The following is a 17,617-nucleotide window of genomic DNA, read 5'->3' as shown; positions in this document are numbered from 1 at the left end:
AAACAATTAAACATTTTGAAGATCTATGCACATTGCAAGAAGTGATTTTACCTGTCCTTTTGTTAAGCTTTCCCATCGATCAGGACCCTGTGGAAGCAGTGCATGTAGCAGCTCCATCCTTTCCCGCAGTGGTGGAAGTAACATCGTAGCACCCACAGACAATGTCTCTATAACAGCCTGCACAGGAGCATAATGACCATTATCATCTTTTACACCCACAAAAAGACAATAAAACACAGAAGTTGCATTCATGCTGATAATTCATTTGAAACTGCCTTGCGCCCTCATTGCAGAAAGTATGCAAGGTGGGAGCAGAAAGCTTTAAGGTGAGAGGATGAAAGTTAAACGGGGATGTACAGAGCAAGTTTTTTAATTTTTTTTATATAAACAGAGTGGAAGATGCCTGGAATACACTGCCAGGGGTGGGTGGTGGTTGAAGCAAGTATGATAATGGCTTTTAGATAGCTGCTGAATATGCAAGGAATGGAGAGATATTAACTACGTGCAGCGAGAGGCGATTAGTTTAAATTGGCAGCATGTTCGGTAGACATTGTGGCTGAAGAGTCTGTTCCTGTGTCCCACTGTTCAGTGTTATACGTCACTGATTCATTGTTATTCCTCTGGTCCAGAAATCATTGAGAACAGTATAGCTGTTTATCATTCACGCAAACAATACTTCCTGATTATATTTACTGAAGACCAGTTGCATTGAGTCAGGGATTTTCCCTAACTCAAAGAAAAAAAATAATTAGAATGATAAAAGGAGTTTCTCCTCTGGGGCACAAAGCTACATTCTGATTGTCCTTTCCTCGAGGGCATTCTCTACGATGTTTACCAGATGAAGAACGAGTCTATTAAACAAGTTGTTCAGACAGACGTTGGCGGTGAACAGAGCTGGTTGCACCACTACTTGTTGTACATTCTTACTGGATGTAAAGAATTATAGAACTCAAGAACTGAAAATATGTATTCTATCATTGGCGACAGATGTAGATGATGTGCTGTGTGCTTGCCTTCCTTCATCTGCTGAGGCAGTGGGTATAGGATTTGGGAAGACATGTTAGAGTTGTACAAATCGCTGGTTGGCCTGCACATATGGAGTATGGGTATAGATTTAAAGGGTCTCGACCCGAAACGTCACACATCCCTTCTATCCAGAGATGCTGCCTGTCCCGCCGAGTTACCCGCAGACAATGGTGGGTATACAGACAAGCTGCCAGAGGAGGTTGACAACAAATTGAACAGTAAAGCATAGAAATAGACCCATGATATCTGTTCCAACTATGGTTCTGTACATCTGCCTGTAGATACAATTGGGACGTTTAAAAAGACATACTTTCAGTTCTGGCTCCTTTCTGGTACTCAAAGCATAGGTCCCAATCCGGCAATAAGAAATTCAAACAAGACAGAATGACTAGAATAACTCACCTCTTGAATTTCATCAGGAACAGAGGAGTCCATTAGTCTGAAAAGCAGATTACGCAGTGGTCTGGCCTGTCTCCCAAGGATACTGGTAGCTACACCGCCAGCTAAAGCCAGGGCCAGATGGTTGGACAGCAGTTTGAGACATAGCTTAAGAAAATTATGATGTTCCCTGATGAAAAAGGTAAGTTTAAATTACATCTGTTAAATTCCAGATAACTAATGTAATGAACATAAAACACACAGTACTTGCAGTTAGAAAATACTAGCAATGTGGTTTGCACATTATCCACTGCCTAAATGTGAAAACTGACTAATGGTTTCAGATTGCAATTATTTTCAAATTTGTGTGTTACTGACATTAAAAAAAACTTTTATATTTAGAAATAATTTCAAAAATAATTCACTCCAATCCTTTTGAGATTCTGATGATACTTTAGTTTATGGTTACTTAATGACCTCATTTGAATTGGTTTTAATCGCAGTAAATAGGGGAAGCTTAATTTGTCCTTGAAAGTAGCAAAGAGCAAAGCTTTTTGAATATACGAGCATTTGCACACTAACACTGTGCATCCTGTTCAAGATCTAATAACTAATAAGATCTAATCATTCATTTGCCATCAACCAAAAGAAAAAGGTGCGTCAATGAACTTTATCCAAATGCAGCATTTTGTGGTTAATTGAGCAGTCTAATTAACATTAAGTACTGCACCATCTCTACAATTGATATCCGAACCTGCTTAAGATAACAAGTACAAGGTTTACTTCTCAAAGTTACTTCTTTTACAGTACTTCAACAAATGTAAAAATTAAGCTTTATCTGGCTAAGAATTCAATCGCAGTCAATAGGGTTAAATATGCTATAAAGTCAAATTGCACACTGACCCAAACTCCATACATATTGTGCTATAAAATACATGTTGTTACTGATTGACTGGGAATGAATGACTAGGCAACTGCAGTTAACATTCTGCTTCAATCATGAGCAAACGTTTGAACCACAATTATGAGTGGATCACAGAAAGAAAAAGGAACTGAAACATCCAACTTGCGTTAAGCAATCATGAATTCTAACCCACCAGACAATATGACAGCCAACCTTACCTGGACGAAGGGAAGGGGAGAGGTGGAACTTCACTGTTGATGCCATCACAGTACCACTCGAGAAACGATCGCAAGTGAGAGAAGGTGCTTTCTTCTAAATCTACACAGTAAGGTCTGTGCCATGCCACCACTTGCCTGTCACAATAACATTAACGCAGTGCTGAAAAATCAGTTAAAACAATAGCCTAAAAAAAAATGTTGAAGCAATTTCAAAAACACATTCCAACCTGTCCCTGGGCAATGCGGTCCAAGCTAGGCTGTGTGAAGTCCCAGCAGAGATCTGCTGACATGCCACGCCATCCAAAGCAATCACTTTTTTAGGTTTGGTGATGGGACCGGTTGAGTTTCCCTGGCCACATTGCCCCATAGAATTATTACCCCAAGCGTAAACCTCATTATCTGCAAATAAAAAGAGAAAGCATATCTTAATCAAAGTCTAAAGAAGGGTCTAAAGAAAGAACCTGAAACATCACCAAATCCTTCGCTCCATAGATGCTGCCTCACCCGCTGAGTTTCTCCAGCAATTTTGACTACCTTTACTCAAAAATTAAATCATGTTAACATTAAAATTGGTGTCTTTTGAAATCAAATGCCATAAAACTGGTCAATGTGATAATACAAAAGGAAAATGGGCAAAGTTTTATTTCTAAGGTACATTTCAAGATTGGAGAGCGGTCAATGGAAACTGAGATACATAGGAACAACTTCTCAGAGCGTAAAGAATCTCCAGAATTCTCTACCCGATGGTTGTGGAGGCTGAATCATTCTGGATATTTAGGCATAGAGTCAAACAGCACAGAAACAGGCCTTTCAGCCCTACACGCCTATGCTGAAGATGCCCTATTTGCCCACGTTTGTCCCATATCCCTCTAAACAATGCCTTTCCTGGTACCTGTCCAAGTGTATTTTAAATAGTTATTATAGTACCTGCCTCAACTACCTTCTCTGGCAGCTCGTAACATACATGCATGAAAAAGGATATAAAAGGTTCTTATCCAGATGTCCAAACACTAAAATAGAAATAATATCTAGAAGCATTACAATGATACAATTTATTTGTTGTCATTAGAATCTCATTGAGGTTCAAACAAAATTTGGTTTCTGCAGTCATGCAAAGAAATAGAAGAACCAAGACACAACACAATTTACACAAACATCCATCACAGCGAATCTCCTCCTCACTGTGATGGATGGCAGAAAAACACTATAAACTACACTCAAACGAGACAAAAAAAAAAAGACAGACGGACTGCAGAGGCCGCTGCAACGCGAGCCGCGCCGCCCACCAAAGTACATTAGTTTATATTCAGATTTTCTTCTTACCGTGTGAAAGCGCCAAACAGTGGCTGTCTCCTATCGAGAGGTCAACTATTCTTGTTGTCGCTAGTTCCTCAATAAGTTTGGGTCTCAAAGCAGTAGCTTCCGAAGAGCCACATCCGAGACAAGCACCACAGCCCCAAGCATATACCTAAAAGGTGAAATTCGGCAAACATTACATCACTGCTAAATTAATTTAGAAAGCAACTTTTTTCCTACAGTACAAAGTCTCCATGATTTCTGTAACCTTGTGTACATCATGGGAGGCCATGATTGCAGACCTGCCAAACAAGTTAGGAATTAAAGACGCTGCCTATTTCTTTGCTACATTGCCCACAACCTTACTTTGCGGCAGGCCAAAAGTGAATGATTATGGAGACATAATAAACTGTAGATGCTGGAATCTTGATCAGAACGGGTTTTGAAAGAATGATTATGCATGTTTTAATGCTACCTATCCAAGGTATATTTGGCTGCAGCCAAATCAGAAGAAAAATGGAAAATTGAAACTGGAATATAAGAAATGATCAAGATGTAGAAACAAAGAACTGCAGATGCTGGTTTATACCAAAGATAGACACAAAATCCTGGTGTTTAAGAGCAGGTCAAGGGTGGACAAAAAAAGCTGGAGAATCTCAGCGGTTGAGACAGTATCAATGGAGCGAAGGAATAGGCGACGTTTCGGGTCGATGTGACGGTCTGAAGAAGTGTCTCAACCCGAAACGTTGCCTATTTCTTCGCTCCATAGATGCCTACCCGCTTTTCAGAAAGTCAAGTTTATTTGTCACATACACATACGAGATTAGGAAATAAAGTGGCAATGCTAAGAAAGAACCAAACAAATTATAAACAAGATTATGCTGGAAGGTGGACAAAAAAGCTGGAGAAACTCAGCGGTTCTCACTGCATGACAGTATGCACCGTAGCGGCTGGGAGCGAAGGAATAGGTCGACGTTTTTGCTCTGGAGTCGAGACCCCTGTTGTATAGTTCCTGCAGGGGGGTGAGTGACGTTCCCATAGTGCGTGACGGAACGCACTACTCTTTGCAAGAAGTGTTGTCCTTGGCAGAGCAATCCCGACCCGAAAATGTTTGCCTATTTCTGTAGGATCCTCGGAGACACTCTGAATCCTCATAGATGCTAAAGGCGCTGCCTTGCCTTACCCGCTGAGGCGAGAGTCATATCCTCTCCCAGCTTTTTATCCACAGGATCCCCATTTATACTACCCTGTTTTTGTCTAGGTAACATCACTGAAAAAATTAATAAATCAGAAAAACCTTTGGCTATTGGTAAACCAACAATAAATTTAGCAAGTAATACATATCCACTGTTAGGAGGGAATGAGGTGAGAACTGATTCCTTTAACAGCATAGAGCAGCAAACTGTCTAAAGTGCTGAGGAGCAAAACACAAAATTGATTCATTCGAGTTCTCACACCTGAAGCACTTTGTGCAAGGGCAAAACAAAAAGTGCTATTTTGGGGAAGGATATTCAATGCAATGTGCTTTCAGGCTAATCTACCATGAAAATTGATCAATGGTATCACATCAATTCTCCAAGAATATACAAGGAATCGCATTTAAAAAAAACATGTCTTATATTGCTACATCTCATACATGTGTGTGCATATCAACCAAAACATCCCATGTTTTCAGCACTTTCTTCGTCCATCTTGCTAAACGACTTCCCCTCTTGCCGTGGGTCTTCTCGCAAAGCTCAGTTATGCAGAGATTCCGTCACTGGACTCTCCCCTATCAGAAATGTTTGCTAAAAAACTAGCTCTCTCTCTGCCTTTTCTGAATTACCTTTCTGATCAACGCAAGTTTTGCAAACTAAGAAAATCTGTCACCCTCAGCTGATCTGTTCTTTGTTTGACTCCAGGCCCTGCACTGTAATTGATTCTTAAATGCTTTCTGAAATAGCATAGCAAGTCAGTCAATACAAGGACAATTGGGGTTGCAAAGAAATGCTGGCCTTGTCAATGATGTCCAAAGAGCCATAAAAGAATAAACAAAAAAATACCAAACCAACAGGTTTATAACTCATACTAATTCCTCATGCTGTTTCAGCAAGGCCACCAGCATAGTCAAGGACGAGTTGCACCCAGGCCACTCCCTCTTCTCCTTTCTCCTATCAGGCAAAAGGTAGAGGAGTGTGAAAATGCACACCTTCAGGTTCAGGGAGAAGTTTCTTCCCAGCTATTATCAGGCAACTGAACCACCCTATGCACCGTCGGACTATCTTTGATCGGACTTTATTGGCTTTATCTTGCGCTAAACATTATTCACGTTATTCCCTTTAACATGTATCCGCACACTGTGGATGGCTCGATTGCAATCATGTATTGTCATTCTGCTGACTGGTTAGCACACCAAAGTTTTTCACTGTACCTCGGTACACATGACAATAAACTAAACTCAAACAGGAAATTAGCAGAGTTCTTCTAGACCTACTCCCTGATTTCCCACCCTAAAGTATGGCCACAGACTTGGAAATGAAAACAGAGTAAACTCAACAGTAAGATGGACACAACATGCTGGAGTAACTCAGCGGGTCAGGCAGCATCTCTGGTGAAAAAGAATAGGCGGCGTTTCGGGTCAAGACCCTTTTTCAGTAAAACAGGTCATTTTACTAGAAATTTTTAAATGAGAGTTAAAAGGAAGGAGGAAAAAACAAATTGATGTTTTTTTTAATTTCCAGAATCTAATCTGAAAACAAATAAACTGCACGATGAATAAAGTGAGAGAAAGACAATGGGAAAAGTGGACGAGTTAAAGAGAAGAATAGAATATTTTCCAAAAACAATGCGGGTGCACTAAAGAAAATTAAATATCAATAAATCAAGCAGAGATAATTATATGTAGAGAAGCAACTTTGCTGAAGATTGAACTGTGCATATATGGAAAAGTACATTTATTTAAAAAGAATTAGTTCAAAGACCAATGTTGTGCTACTAAAGACATTGACTACATTATCATTGGAATTTTTTTTAATATGTCAAAAATCACCATTTCTGTAATTTATTTTTAACCTCCATGCTCATCGCTGATATTTTTATAGGCCATTGTACCACCTTGTCATGCTCTCTTCCAAAACTCATTCCATCTTCCAAACACATTTTCATGCTTCTTGACAATCGAGTTGCTGCCTCACAGCACTAAAGACCCGGGTTCAATTCCAACTACAGGTGGTGTCTGTGCAGAATTGTACATTCTCCATGACCACATGGGTTTTCTCCGGCTGCTCCTGTTTCCTCCCACATCCCAAAGATGTGCAGCTTTGTAGATTAATTGGCTTCTGTGAAATGCCCCTTAGTGTGTAGGACATAGAACTAGTGTATAAACGATCGATAGTTGGCATGGACTTGGTGGGCCGAAGGGAACGTTTCCACATTGTCTCTCAAAATTATTTCTAAACAAAGATTTTAGCAATTCATCACTAATCACCATTTACAAGATCATTCTGAAAGCCAAGTCAACTGCAATAAGAGGGCTATTCAAAAGAACAAACCTGGCCAGTTGATGTCAAAGCAAGTGAAGACTGGCTCCCAGCACAGACTTTACGAATGAACATTCCTTGCAAGGCTTCAATAACCTTCGGTTTATAAACTCGATTCGTATCACCATGACCCAGTTTACCTAGCAAGATAAATCAAGATAATTCATTAACTACAACAATTTGTAGATATACAAATCTGTAGAGACAAAGAAACAAAGACAATCTGGCTTTATTGAGAGAATGGAAACAGTGGTAGGTAGTGTTCTACGATAATTTGTGTAGCCTGATAACTCCAAGAAATGTATGTCATCACCAACACTCCAAACTCCCCCATTGCCTTTGCTGTTGCAACAGCCTCAAGCGTTCACAGTGATACTTAGTTAGGGGTACGAGCGGGGCATTCCTCCAAGACCTCCCACTTCAATTCCTCAGCCAAATGAAGTTTTCAGCCTTGTGTCAAACATGAGCAAAAAACCTTCCCAATTAACACACTCCCTCAGCTGATGAAACAGTATTCATATTGAGCTCCACGCAAGAAGCCGCACCATAGTCATGCAACGGACTCTGGGAGGGAGCTTCAATGTCCATCACCAAGAATGGTTCAGTATCAGCAGTAATGGCAGCAAGAGAAAAATAGGAGACAAAAATAATCTACTTATTGCTGGTGCATCAGTCCAGCAGCTAATCATTACAGATGAAACCCTCATAAGATTGCACCTCCACTGTGTTATGTGGTATTACCCAGTGCTAAATAGATTTCATGAAAAGAGTAGAAAAGCATACACGGAGCAGCACCAGGCAAATCCAAAAATAAAGTACCAACCCTGTGAAGCTAAAAGACATGTTCAAAAGCTAAAAAACAAAGGTAAAAGGCCCCAAGACTAAACAATCAGATTTGGTTATGGATGGCAATGGACCGTTAAACAAGTGTGTGGAGGATACAATGAAGTGCTGTTGCTGGTTGACAAAAAAATACAAAGTTCGAGAGTAACTAAGTGGGTCAAGCAGCATCTCTGGAGGGTATGTGGATGGTGCAGCTCCATGAACATCCCAATCACCAGTTATAAATAAAAGAAACCAAAACTGTTGATGGAAGTTTGAAGAAACTGCCACCCTCATTTCAGAGGTATTATGCAGGGAATGGAGGGACATGGATTCTGAACAGCGGATAGGAGTTGGCCTTGGCATCATATTCAGCACAGACAATGTTGGCCAAAGAGCCTTCTCCTGTGCTGTAGTTTAGTTTATTATTGCCACATAGGTGCAGTGAAAATAATTTTTGTTGCGTTCAAAAATATACATGATTGCAATCAAGCCGTCCACAGGGTACAGATACAGGATAAATGGAATAATGTTCAGTGCAAGATAAAGTCCGATTAAAAATAATCCGAGGGTCAGGACCGCTGTATTGATTTATGTTGTAGGTTCTATATGACAGATCGTTTGAGGCTGTGCAGATGCCATTTAACATTACTGCACATTCTTGCAGCTACCCTGCACTAATGCTGGTAAATGTGGCTCAGAGCACAAAATGATCCTTAAGATCATATGTTATCATATTATATCATATCATATCTACATAATCCTGCTATTTATTATGGCTTCTTTAATGCATCTCAAACCTTGCAGCAGAAACAAAGTAGTGATTAAATTTGATTATGCTTAGAATTTTATACACTGCATATGAAATGTAATCAACCAAGTAGAGTACTCAATTAATATACTCCACAGAGGGCTCTGTGGAATATTGAGGACCTCAGTGTACAAACCCAAGGTTTCCTGAAAATGGCAGCACAGGTGGATAAGATGGTAAGGCAGCATATGTGGGGGAGACTTGTCTTCATTAGACAGGGCACAGAATATAGGAGCAGGAAGTTTAAACATTACTTAGGCCGCAGTGGAGAACTGTGTACATTTGTGGCCACCACGTCACAATATTATGCCAAGACCATCATTGCACTGAGAGGGTGCAGAGGAGATTTAGGTTGTCTGTAGTGCAGCCCCGTGAATCTCCTCTGCACACTCTTCAGTGGGATGCAGTATTGCAGTTATGAGAGACTAAATAGATTAAAAATAAATAATTTTCCTTGGAGCAGAGGAGGTAGAGGGTTAATCTGACAGAGGGGAACAAATTAAATGAACCACCTTTACAAAAGTTGGAAGGAAACTTTTCACAGGATAGATATCTAGAACTAGAGGGCATCGGTTTAGGGTAAAGGTTTAAAGGGATCTGATGAGCCTTTTCCCCACAAGGCTGGTTGGAATTTCGAATGCATGGCTTGACTGGGTGTGGCGGTAGGCACTCTCACTACATTGAACAAGTATTGGGAATCACCAATGCATAGAAGGCTACAGCTTAAGTGGTGGTAAATGGGATTAGCACATATAGATAGTTGATGATTGGGATAGCTATGGTGGGCCGAGGGGGCAGTTTTTGTACAGCATTAATTCATGACACATCCAATGATTATATTTGAAACACTTTTTTTGAAACAATCATTCCATCACAATTTATTTTTCCAGAAGCTGATTGCAGTAAGAATATTACTTACCATTGTCACCTCCCCCAAAAGACCACGCTGTTCGTCCATCTTTAGATAACGCAATGGTGTGCGAGCTTCCACAAGATACTTCACCTACATTGCTTATATCCTTCACCAAGGTGGGGATGTTACGACTATTGCTATCACCATGGCCTATTGAAAACAAAATATTTTAATTAATATGGCTTCACTGTTTTTAAATTTGAAATGCATATTTGCCATCAAATTAAAATGTTCCAAAGACAGTTTCCAAATTTTAGTACAACAACGTGGTTATAGTGGCAGTGTAAATATATACTGTAACTTAATCTCGTCATGTGATAATCAATATGTAAACACTGTATCACAGATCAAACAGGAAAACAAAGGTAAAACATAAATGGGAAAGATGAACAGATACATTCAATAATAGTTCAACACTGCTTTCGGGTCGAAACTCTTCTTCAGACTGATCAGACCGAGCCATTTCCAAAATCCTGTCCACCCGATAGGTTTTATGGAGCGGTGCCCGGTCCACCTTACACAGGATTTGTGTATAACTTCTAATTTTCGTGCATAGGTCTACATTATCCACAATAATAAATGAACTATATTGAAAGCTTTAAGTAACGGTAACGCTGCTTGGTCAACTGCAAACAAACGCAAAGTCAAACAGTATCAATCTGCTGATTTTTTTTTTTGATTGACCTGAATTAAAAAAGGCTGGAGGATGGCAAATATAATAATTTCAAAAATAATGATTTGAAAGAATCTCGAGGTCTGGATGTCCAACATCTATATTGGGAATATGATCACATTCCACAGGCTGCTATAAATACATTTTCCAAAAGTATCTGAGTATCAATGACAACAGTCAGCATAGTTATAAAAGGAATATATCAAGTCTTCCAAATACTAATTTTTGAGGTTGCAACTGTAACAGAGGGCAAGAGCAAATCAGTACATTTAATTTACTTGTCTTTTAGAACAGCATTCCTCACATCTGGATTTTGCAATTGGTGGAAAAAGGATGATACGTGAAATAAAATGATACAGGGGAAAAAAAATTTAAAAAAACCATATGAAATCAAATAAAACAGCAGATGTTGGAATCGGAAACAAAAACAGAAATGTTGTAAGAATTCAGGCAGTTAGTTAAGCGACAATGTGGAATCTGCTTCTGACTTGAAACATGAACTGGTTTTGCTTTCTATAAATGCTGCTTCTATTATGTTAGTCAGTTTCACACATTGAGAAATATTGAAATGACCCGTTCATTGAAAGACGCACCCAAATTATACGGGTGCTGTTTTGGGTAATTTTCATTTTCATATCATATGCAAGAACTTATGTTCCGGAAGAATCATCGGTAATATTTTCTGTGTTATTCCACATTAGACTCATAGCATGGAAACGGGCCATTTGGCTCACCAGATCCATGTTGACCAGCGGCCGCCCATCTATATGAACGGCATCTTCCAGCACTTGGCCCACGGCCATTTATGCATCCGTGATTCAAGAGTTCATTCTGGCAATTGTAAAATACTGTCAGCATCGCAGCTTCCACCACCCTTTCTTATGTGTTCCAGATACTCACTACTCTCCGGGTTTTAAAAGGTGCCCCTTATGAACCCCTCTCAATCTCTTACCTCTTACCCTAAATCTATGTCCTCAGTTTTAATTCGCTTCTGATAAGGTGAACATTTTCCTGCCTTCAATCTTATCTATGCTCATAATTCTACATACCTCCATCATGAGACCTCTGCTCCATAGAAAATGACCATTTTAGAAGCATTTCACACCATCTAGAACCAATTTGCATTCATTCACATTATGCGAGCATCTCTTAAAGATAAGGCATTCCCAATACCAACACCATTGGAAATCTCAGCAATAGCGTGGCCTATAATCACACAGGAACAGGCACCTTGCTATAAAATGTTTATCAGATATCTTGGCAGAGAGATGAAAGATTGGGGAGAGATTCTGTACACAGGTGATCTAGACAGCCAGTAAAGGTTAAATTACAGCCACAATGGCCCAGGAGCTCAGTAGCAGGTGAAGTCCCAAGGCCCTACTCTTAGTGCAGGAAACGGCTTGGAGACTTAATGTGGTGCGAGGAGCAGCAGGGTCCAAATCCCATCTGCCCAGAGACACAGTAGACTGCAGATGGTGAAATGCAAAGCAAAACAAACTGCTGCAGGGACTCCACTAGTAAAGTAGTCCTGATGCAGTATCACAAATCAAAATATTGACCATCCCTCTGCCTTCACAAATGCTGCTTTACCTGCACAGTTCTTCTCGCATTGCTATCTTATCCATCTGCCAACAAATGGGCTGCTAGCCAACATTTTTATCACAATACCCCACACACAAATCTCTCACCATAAGTGGGAAGGAGCAATTGCCAGCAGCACAATTGCCAGCAGCAGTGATTGGTTAAATAAAACCAAGTTAAATAATATTCAGTATGTCTAAATAATACTGGTCATGCTACATTCGAACAATTCCCTTTATCATGTATCTGTATAGTGCAGAGAGCACGACCCTAATCAGCTACAGTCTTTCCGCTGGTTTGTTAGCACGCGACAAAAAGCTTTCTACTGCATCGTGGTACACGTGAGAATAAACTAAACTAGACTGCATCTGTTCAGCAGCCCTGAGATTATGGACTGAACAGGAGGGATAATGGAAAGCCCTGACAGCACTTCCATGACCTCATGGCTACACTTTTAATTGAAATTCCCAGATGCTGCCCGGAGGTGAGACACCATGGCAACAAGAATATGTAGGAAGGAACTGCAGATGCTGGTTTAAACCGAAGATAACACAAAAAGCTGGAGTAACTCAGCGGGACAGGCAGCATCTCTGGAGAGAAGGAATGGGTGACAGTCTGAAGAAGGGTCTCAACCTGAAACGTCCCTCATTCCTTCTCTCCAGAGATGCTGCCTGTCCCGCTGAGTTACTCCAGCTTTGTGTCTATCTATGGCAACAGGAATCGCTGCTCTCACCCTGGAGCCGTAAAACCAATTGCTGGAGCAACTAAAATAAGATGAGGACATTCTTATGGGCAATGCTATGCACATGATAAGCAACTTCAGCATGCTTTACCCATTGAGGGTGGAGTGTTCACAATCACACACAATCTGCATCTCCAGGGAGTGCAAGCTATTCCAGCTGATGTAGAGCTCCAGGTTGACATGTGGAACACTGAACAACACAAATGTACAATTTTCCAGTCCCTGATTATCACAGCAATAATCATCAACCTGGGAAAATCACTGTACTCATGGTGGATGACGTTCTCAGGAAATGAAGTTTCATCTCCTTGAACAGGGAGCATCCATGACGCAATGTGTACGGATGTGCTGGAAACTGCTAAAAGGAACCAATGCCATTAAGTTCAGGAAAGCAACTGATCTTAACTTCAGTGCAAACAGTGCAAGCCCATTGATGGATATGAACCTCCAGCTCTGACACATGACAAATGTCAATACCTCTCAAAAATCATAGCCTTCAATGCACAGCAAATACAATTCATCTCAGGGCACAGATCTTTCAGGCTGGAGTACGTTCTCCTGGCCTCTTCTAGCCACACCAGAGGAAAGTCTTACACCAGTCTTTCTACTCCTTGTCAAGATGGAGGCCCAGCAGGATCATTTAGTAAAGCACCCTCATCCATGTTCTCAATGTTGCCTTCAAAATAGTTCCAAGTTCACGTTTATTGTCACTTAACCAACTAAGGTACAGTGAAATTTGAGTTACCATACCGCCATACAAAGCGAGAAGCAACAAGACATACAGCCACATAAGATAGAATTAAACATAAATATCCACCACAGTCAAGTCAAGAGAGTTTATTGCCATGTGTCCCAGATAGTACAATGAAATTCTTGCTTGCTGCAGCACAACAGAATATTGGAAGCAAAAATACAGAACAGTTCAGTTCAATATACACATAAATAAGCAGATCCCCTCCGCGCTTCTAAGTGGGACCAGCACCGTGCTGCCATACGATGCCCGTGCACCTCAACGCGACCACGAGAACGCGTAATTTGCATGCCAAGGACACGCAAGTGGGACAGGCCTTTAGACAGCACATTTTAAACCCACGACCTCTACCACTTTTGTTTAGTTCCAAATCAGTTGGTTAAATCTCATGGTTAATAAGTTGTGTTATTCATGCAAAACCTAACTGATTTTCTGTTCAAATAAAGACTGCATAAAGTTTATTGCCAGCTTTGCCAATTTCTGCATACATTCCACCTATAGTTCGGCAAATTTAAAATCTTATTGTGTAGGAAGGAACTGCAGTTCCTGGTTTACACCAAAGAAAGACAAACTGCTGAGGTAACTCAGCAGGACAGGCGTAAAATGTTATTAATCTCACCTAATCTTCCAAAGTCCCCTTCACCCCAGGTATACAATTCACCATCTTCTGTGACAGCTGCACTGTGTCTGTAGCCAGCAGAGACACATACAACGTCCTTTAAAAAAAGACATGGAGAAATTCAACATTAACACGAACAGTAAAAATCCAATAGAAATATTTCACTTTGTTTTAGAACAGATGGGATTCATTACATTTGTCATTAATGAGTCAGTTCTTCCTTTCGCAACAAGAAAAAAAGTAGGCACAAAATGCTGGAGTAACTCAGCGGGTGAGGCAGCATCTATGAGGGAAGGAATTGGCGACGTTTCGAGTCAAGACCCTTCTTCAGACTGATGTCATGGGAGGAGGCGGGATATGGAAAGTATGTAGGCGGAGACAGTTAGACTAGTGAGAGAACTGGGAAAGGGGAGGGGATGGAGAGAGGGAAAGCAAGGGTTAACTGAAGTTAGAGAAGTCAACGTTCATACCGTTGGGGTGTAAACTACTCAAGCGAAATATGAGGAGCTGTTCCTCCAATTTGCGTTGGCCTCACTCTGACAATGGAGGAGGCCCAGGACAGAAAGGTCAGAATGGGAATGGGAGGGGGAGTTGAAGTGCAGGGACACCGGGAGATCACCTTGGTTAAGACGGACTGAGTGAAACGATCGCCGAGCCTGCGCTTGGTCTTGCCGATGTAGAGAAGTTGACACCTGGAACAGCGGATGCAGTAGATGAGGTTGGAGGAGGTGCAAATGAACCTCTGCCTCAGCTGGATAGATTGTTTGGGTCCTTGGATGGAGTCGAAGGGGGGAGGTAAAGCAACAGGTGTTGCATCTCCTGCAGTTGCAGGGGAAAGTACCTGGGGAAGGGGTAGTTTGGGTGGGAAGGGACGAGATGACCAAGGAATTACAGAGGGAACGGTCCATGCAGAAATCAGAAAGGGGTGGAGATGGGAAGATGTGGCCAGTGGTGGGATCCCTTTGGAGGTGGGTAACATTTTGCAGGATTATATGTTTTACACCACAGCTAATGGGGATGGGGGACGGGGGGGGGGGGGGGGGGGGGGGGGGGGGGACTATCCTTGTTACGAGTAGGGGGAGGGGGAGAAAGAGCGGAACTGCATGATATCGCAAGACCCTAGTGAGAGCCTCATCTATAATGGAAGAAGGGAACTCCCATTCCCTAAAGAATGAGGACATTGCCGATGCCCTTGTATGGAAAACCTCATCCTGGGGAGCAGATGCGGCATAGACGGAGGAATAGGGAATAGGAAAGGGGGGGGGGGAAAGAGATAGAGTATTTACAGGAAGCAGGGTGGGAAAAAGTGTAGTCAAAAATGACAAGAAAATTCAACAATCAAACAGGAATAAAATGATTGTAAAAATCGAGTCACAACCACTTACTTTCCCTTGGAGAGGTCCTTGAATGAGTTTAGGGTATTTCTGTGTTGAACTGTTACCATGCCCAAGTTTGCCATAGTCACCGTCACCCCAGCTGAAGACTTCCCCCTCTGTGGTAAAGGCCAGGGTATGACCATCAGAGCCTTTTGATGAGGAGATTTTTTTGATAGCTCGATGTGGCTCAAAGGTTAATTTTTTCAAAGTTGATTGGTTATTTGAGTCGCCGAGACCAAGCCTTCCATAACTGCCTTTGCCACATGCTCTTACTGATCCATCAGATGCAATGACAAACGTGCAATACTGTCCAGCTTCAATCTGACAGGGAAACAAAAACCCCATGACAATGAATGGAAATCACAATATGCATGTGATTTAAAAAGGTACATTAATAAAAATTGAATACAACAATTTATCCAGCTTCTATACTCAGGAGCAGCTCTATCATGCTTCTGAACAATCCATTAGGTAGAGTACAGTTCAATTATCTAACTCTCTGCAGACATTTGACTGTGTCTCAGGAACTATTGCATTATATTGGCGAGAACTATATTCTGCACTCTCTATCTTTCCCTACCTTCTGTCTATTGTACTTAAGTTTGGCTTAATTGTATTTATGTATAGTATTATCTGATTGAATACCATGCAACAAATCTCTTCACTGTACCATGACAATAATAAACCGAAAAAAACAGGTATGACCAAATAGTAAATAACCATATAACAATTACAGCATGGAAACAGGCCATCTCGGCCCTACAAGTCCATGCCGAACAAATTTTTTTCCCCTTAGTCCCACCTGCCTGCACTCGTACCATAACCCTCCATTCCCTTCTCATCCATATGCCTATCCAATTTATTTTTAAATGATACCAATGAACCTGCCTCCACCACTTCCACTGGGAGCTCATTCCACACCGCCACCACTCTCTGCGTAAAGAAGTTCCCCCTCATATTACCCCTAAACTTCTGTCCCTTAATTCTGAAGTCATGTCCTCTTGTTTGAATCTTCCCTATCCTCAAAGGGAAAAGCTTGTCCACATCAACTCTGTCTATCCCTCTCATCATTTTAAAGACCTCTATCAGGTCCCCCCTTAACCTTCTGCGCTCCAGAGAATAAAGACCTAACTTATTCAACCTATCTCTGTAACTTAGTTGTTGAAACCCAGGCAACATTCTAGTAAATCTCCTCTGTACTCTCTCTATTTTGTAGACATCCTTCCTATAATTGGGCGACCAAAATTGTACACCATACTCCAGATTTGGTCTCACCAATGCCTTGTACAATTTTAACATTACATTCCAGCTTCTATACTCAATGCTCTGATTTATAAAGGCTAGCATACCAAAAGCTTTCTTTACCACCCTATCTATATGAGATTCCACCTTCAAGGAACTATGCACGGTTATACCCAGATCCCTCTGTTCAACTGTATTCTTCAATTCCCTACCATTTACCATGTACGTCCTATTTTGATTTGTCCTGCCAAGGTGTAGCACCTCACATTTATCAGCATTAAACTCCATCTGCCATCTTTCAGCCCATTTTTCCAAATGGCCTAAATCACTCTGTAGACTTTGGAAATCCTCTTCATTATCCACAACACCCCCTATCTTGGTATCATCTGCATACTTACTAATCCAATTTACCACACCTTCATCCAGATCATTGATGTACATGACAAACAACAAAGGACCCAACACAGATCCCTGAGGCACCCCACTAGTCACCTGCCTCCAACCCGATAAACAGCCATCCACCATTACCCTCTGGCTTCTCCCCTTCAGCCACTGTTGAATCCATCTTGCTATTCCTGCATTTATACCCAACAGTTGAACCTTCTTAACCAACCTTCCATGAGGAACCTTGTCAAAGGCCTTACTAAAGTCCATATAGACAACATCCACTGCTTTACCCTCGTCAATTTCCCTAGTAACCTCTTCAAAAAATTCAAGAAGATTAGTCAAACATGACCTTCCAGGCAC

At 41.2% G+C, this 17,617-nt stretch overlaps 1 protein-coding gene across 9 annotated transcripts in view; it reads right to left on the bottom strand.

Moving 5' to 3' along the window:
- Positions 1 to 17,617, bottom strand: part of herc1 (HECT and RLD domain containing E3 ubiquitin protein ligase family member 1) — a 281,473-nt gene that overhangs the window by 148,779 nt on the left and 115,077 nt on the right. For all 9 annotated transcript variants that reach the window (XM_055662723.1, XM_055662728.1, XM_055662725.1 and 6 more), the window contains exons 5-13: positions 15,638 to 15,949; positions 14,253 to 14,349; positions 9,893 to 10,036; positions 7,353 to 7,480; positions 3,850 to 3,994; positions 2,754 to 2,925; positions 2,527 to 2,661; positions 1,429 to 1,594; positions 52 to 177 (exon numbers count right to left, since the gene is read on the bottom strand). In XM_055662723.1, coding sequence (XP_055518698.1) covers positions 52 to 177; positions 1,429 to 1,594; positions 2,527 to 2,661; positions 2,754 to 2,925; positions 3,850 to 3,994; positions 7,353 to 7,480; positions 9,893 to 10,036; positions 14,253 to 14,349; positions 15,638 to 15,949 — 1,425 coding nt within the window. The remainder of the gene's footprint in view (positions 1 to 51; positions 178 to 1,428; positions 1,595 to 2,526; positions 2,662 to 2,753; positions 2,926 to 3,849; positions 3,995 to 7,352; positions 7,481 to 9,892; positions 10,037 to 14,252; positions 14,350 to 15,637; positions 15,950 to 17,617) is intronic.

This window comes from Leucoraja erinacea, chromosome 36, assembly GCF_028641065.1.
Source record: "Leucoraja erinacea ecotype New England chromosome 36, Leri_hhj_1, whole genome shotgun sequence".
In the NCBI taxonomy this organism is placed as follows: Eukaryota; Metazoa; Chordata; class Chondrichthyes; order Rajiformes; family Rajidae; genus Leucoraja; species Leucoraja erinaceus.
Note: the sequence above shows the minus strand (reverse complement) of the source record. Positions and strands in the feature narration are given on the sequence as shown.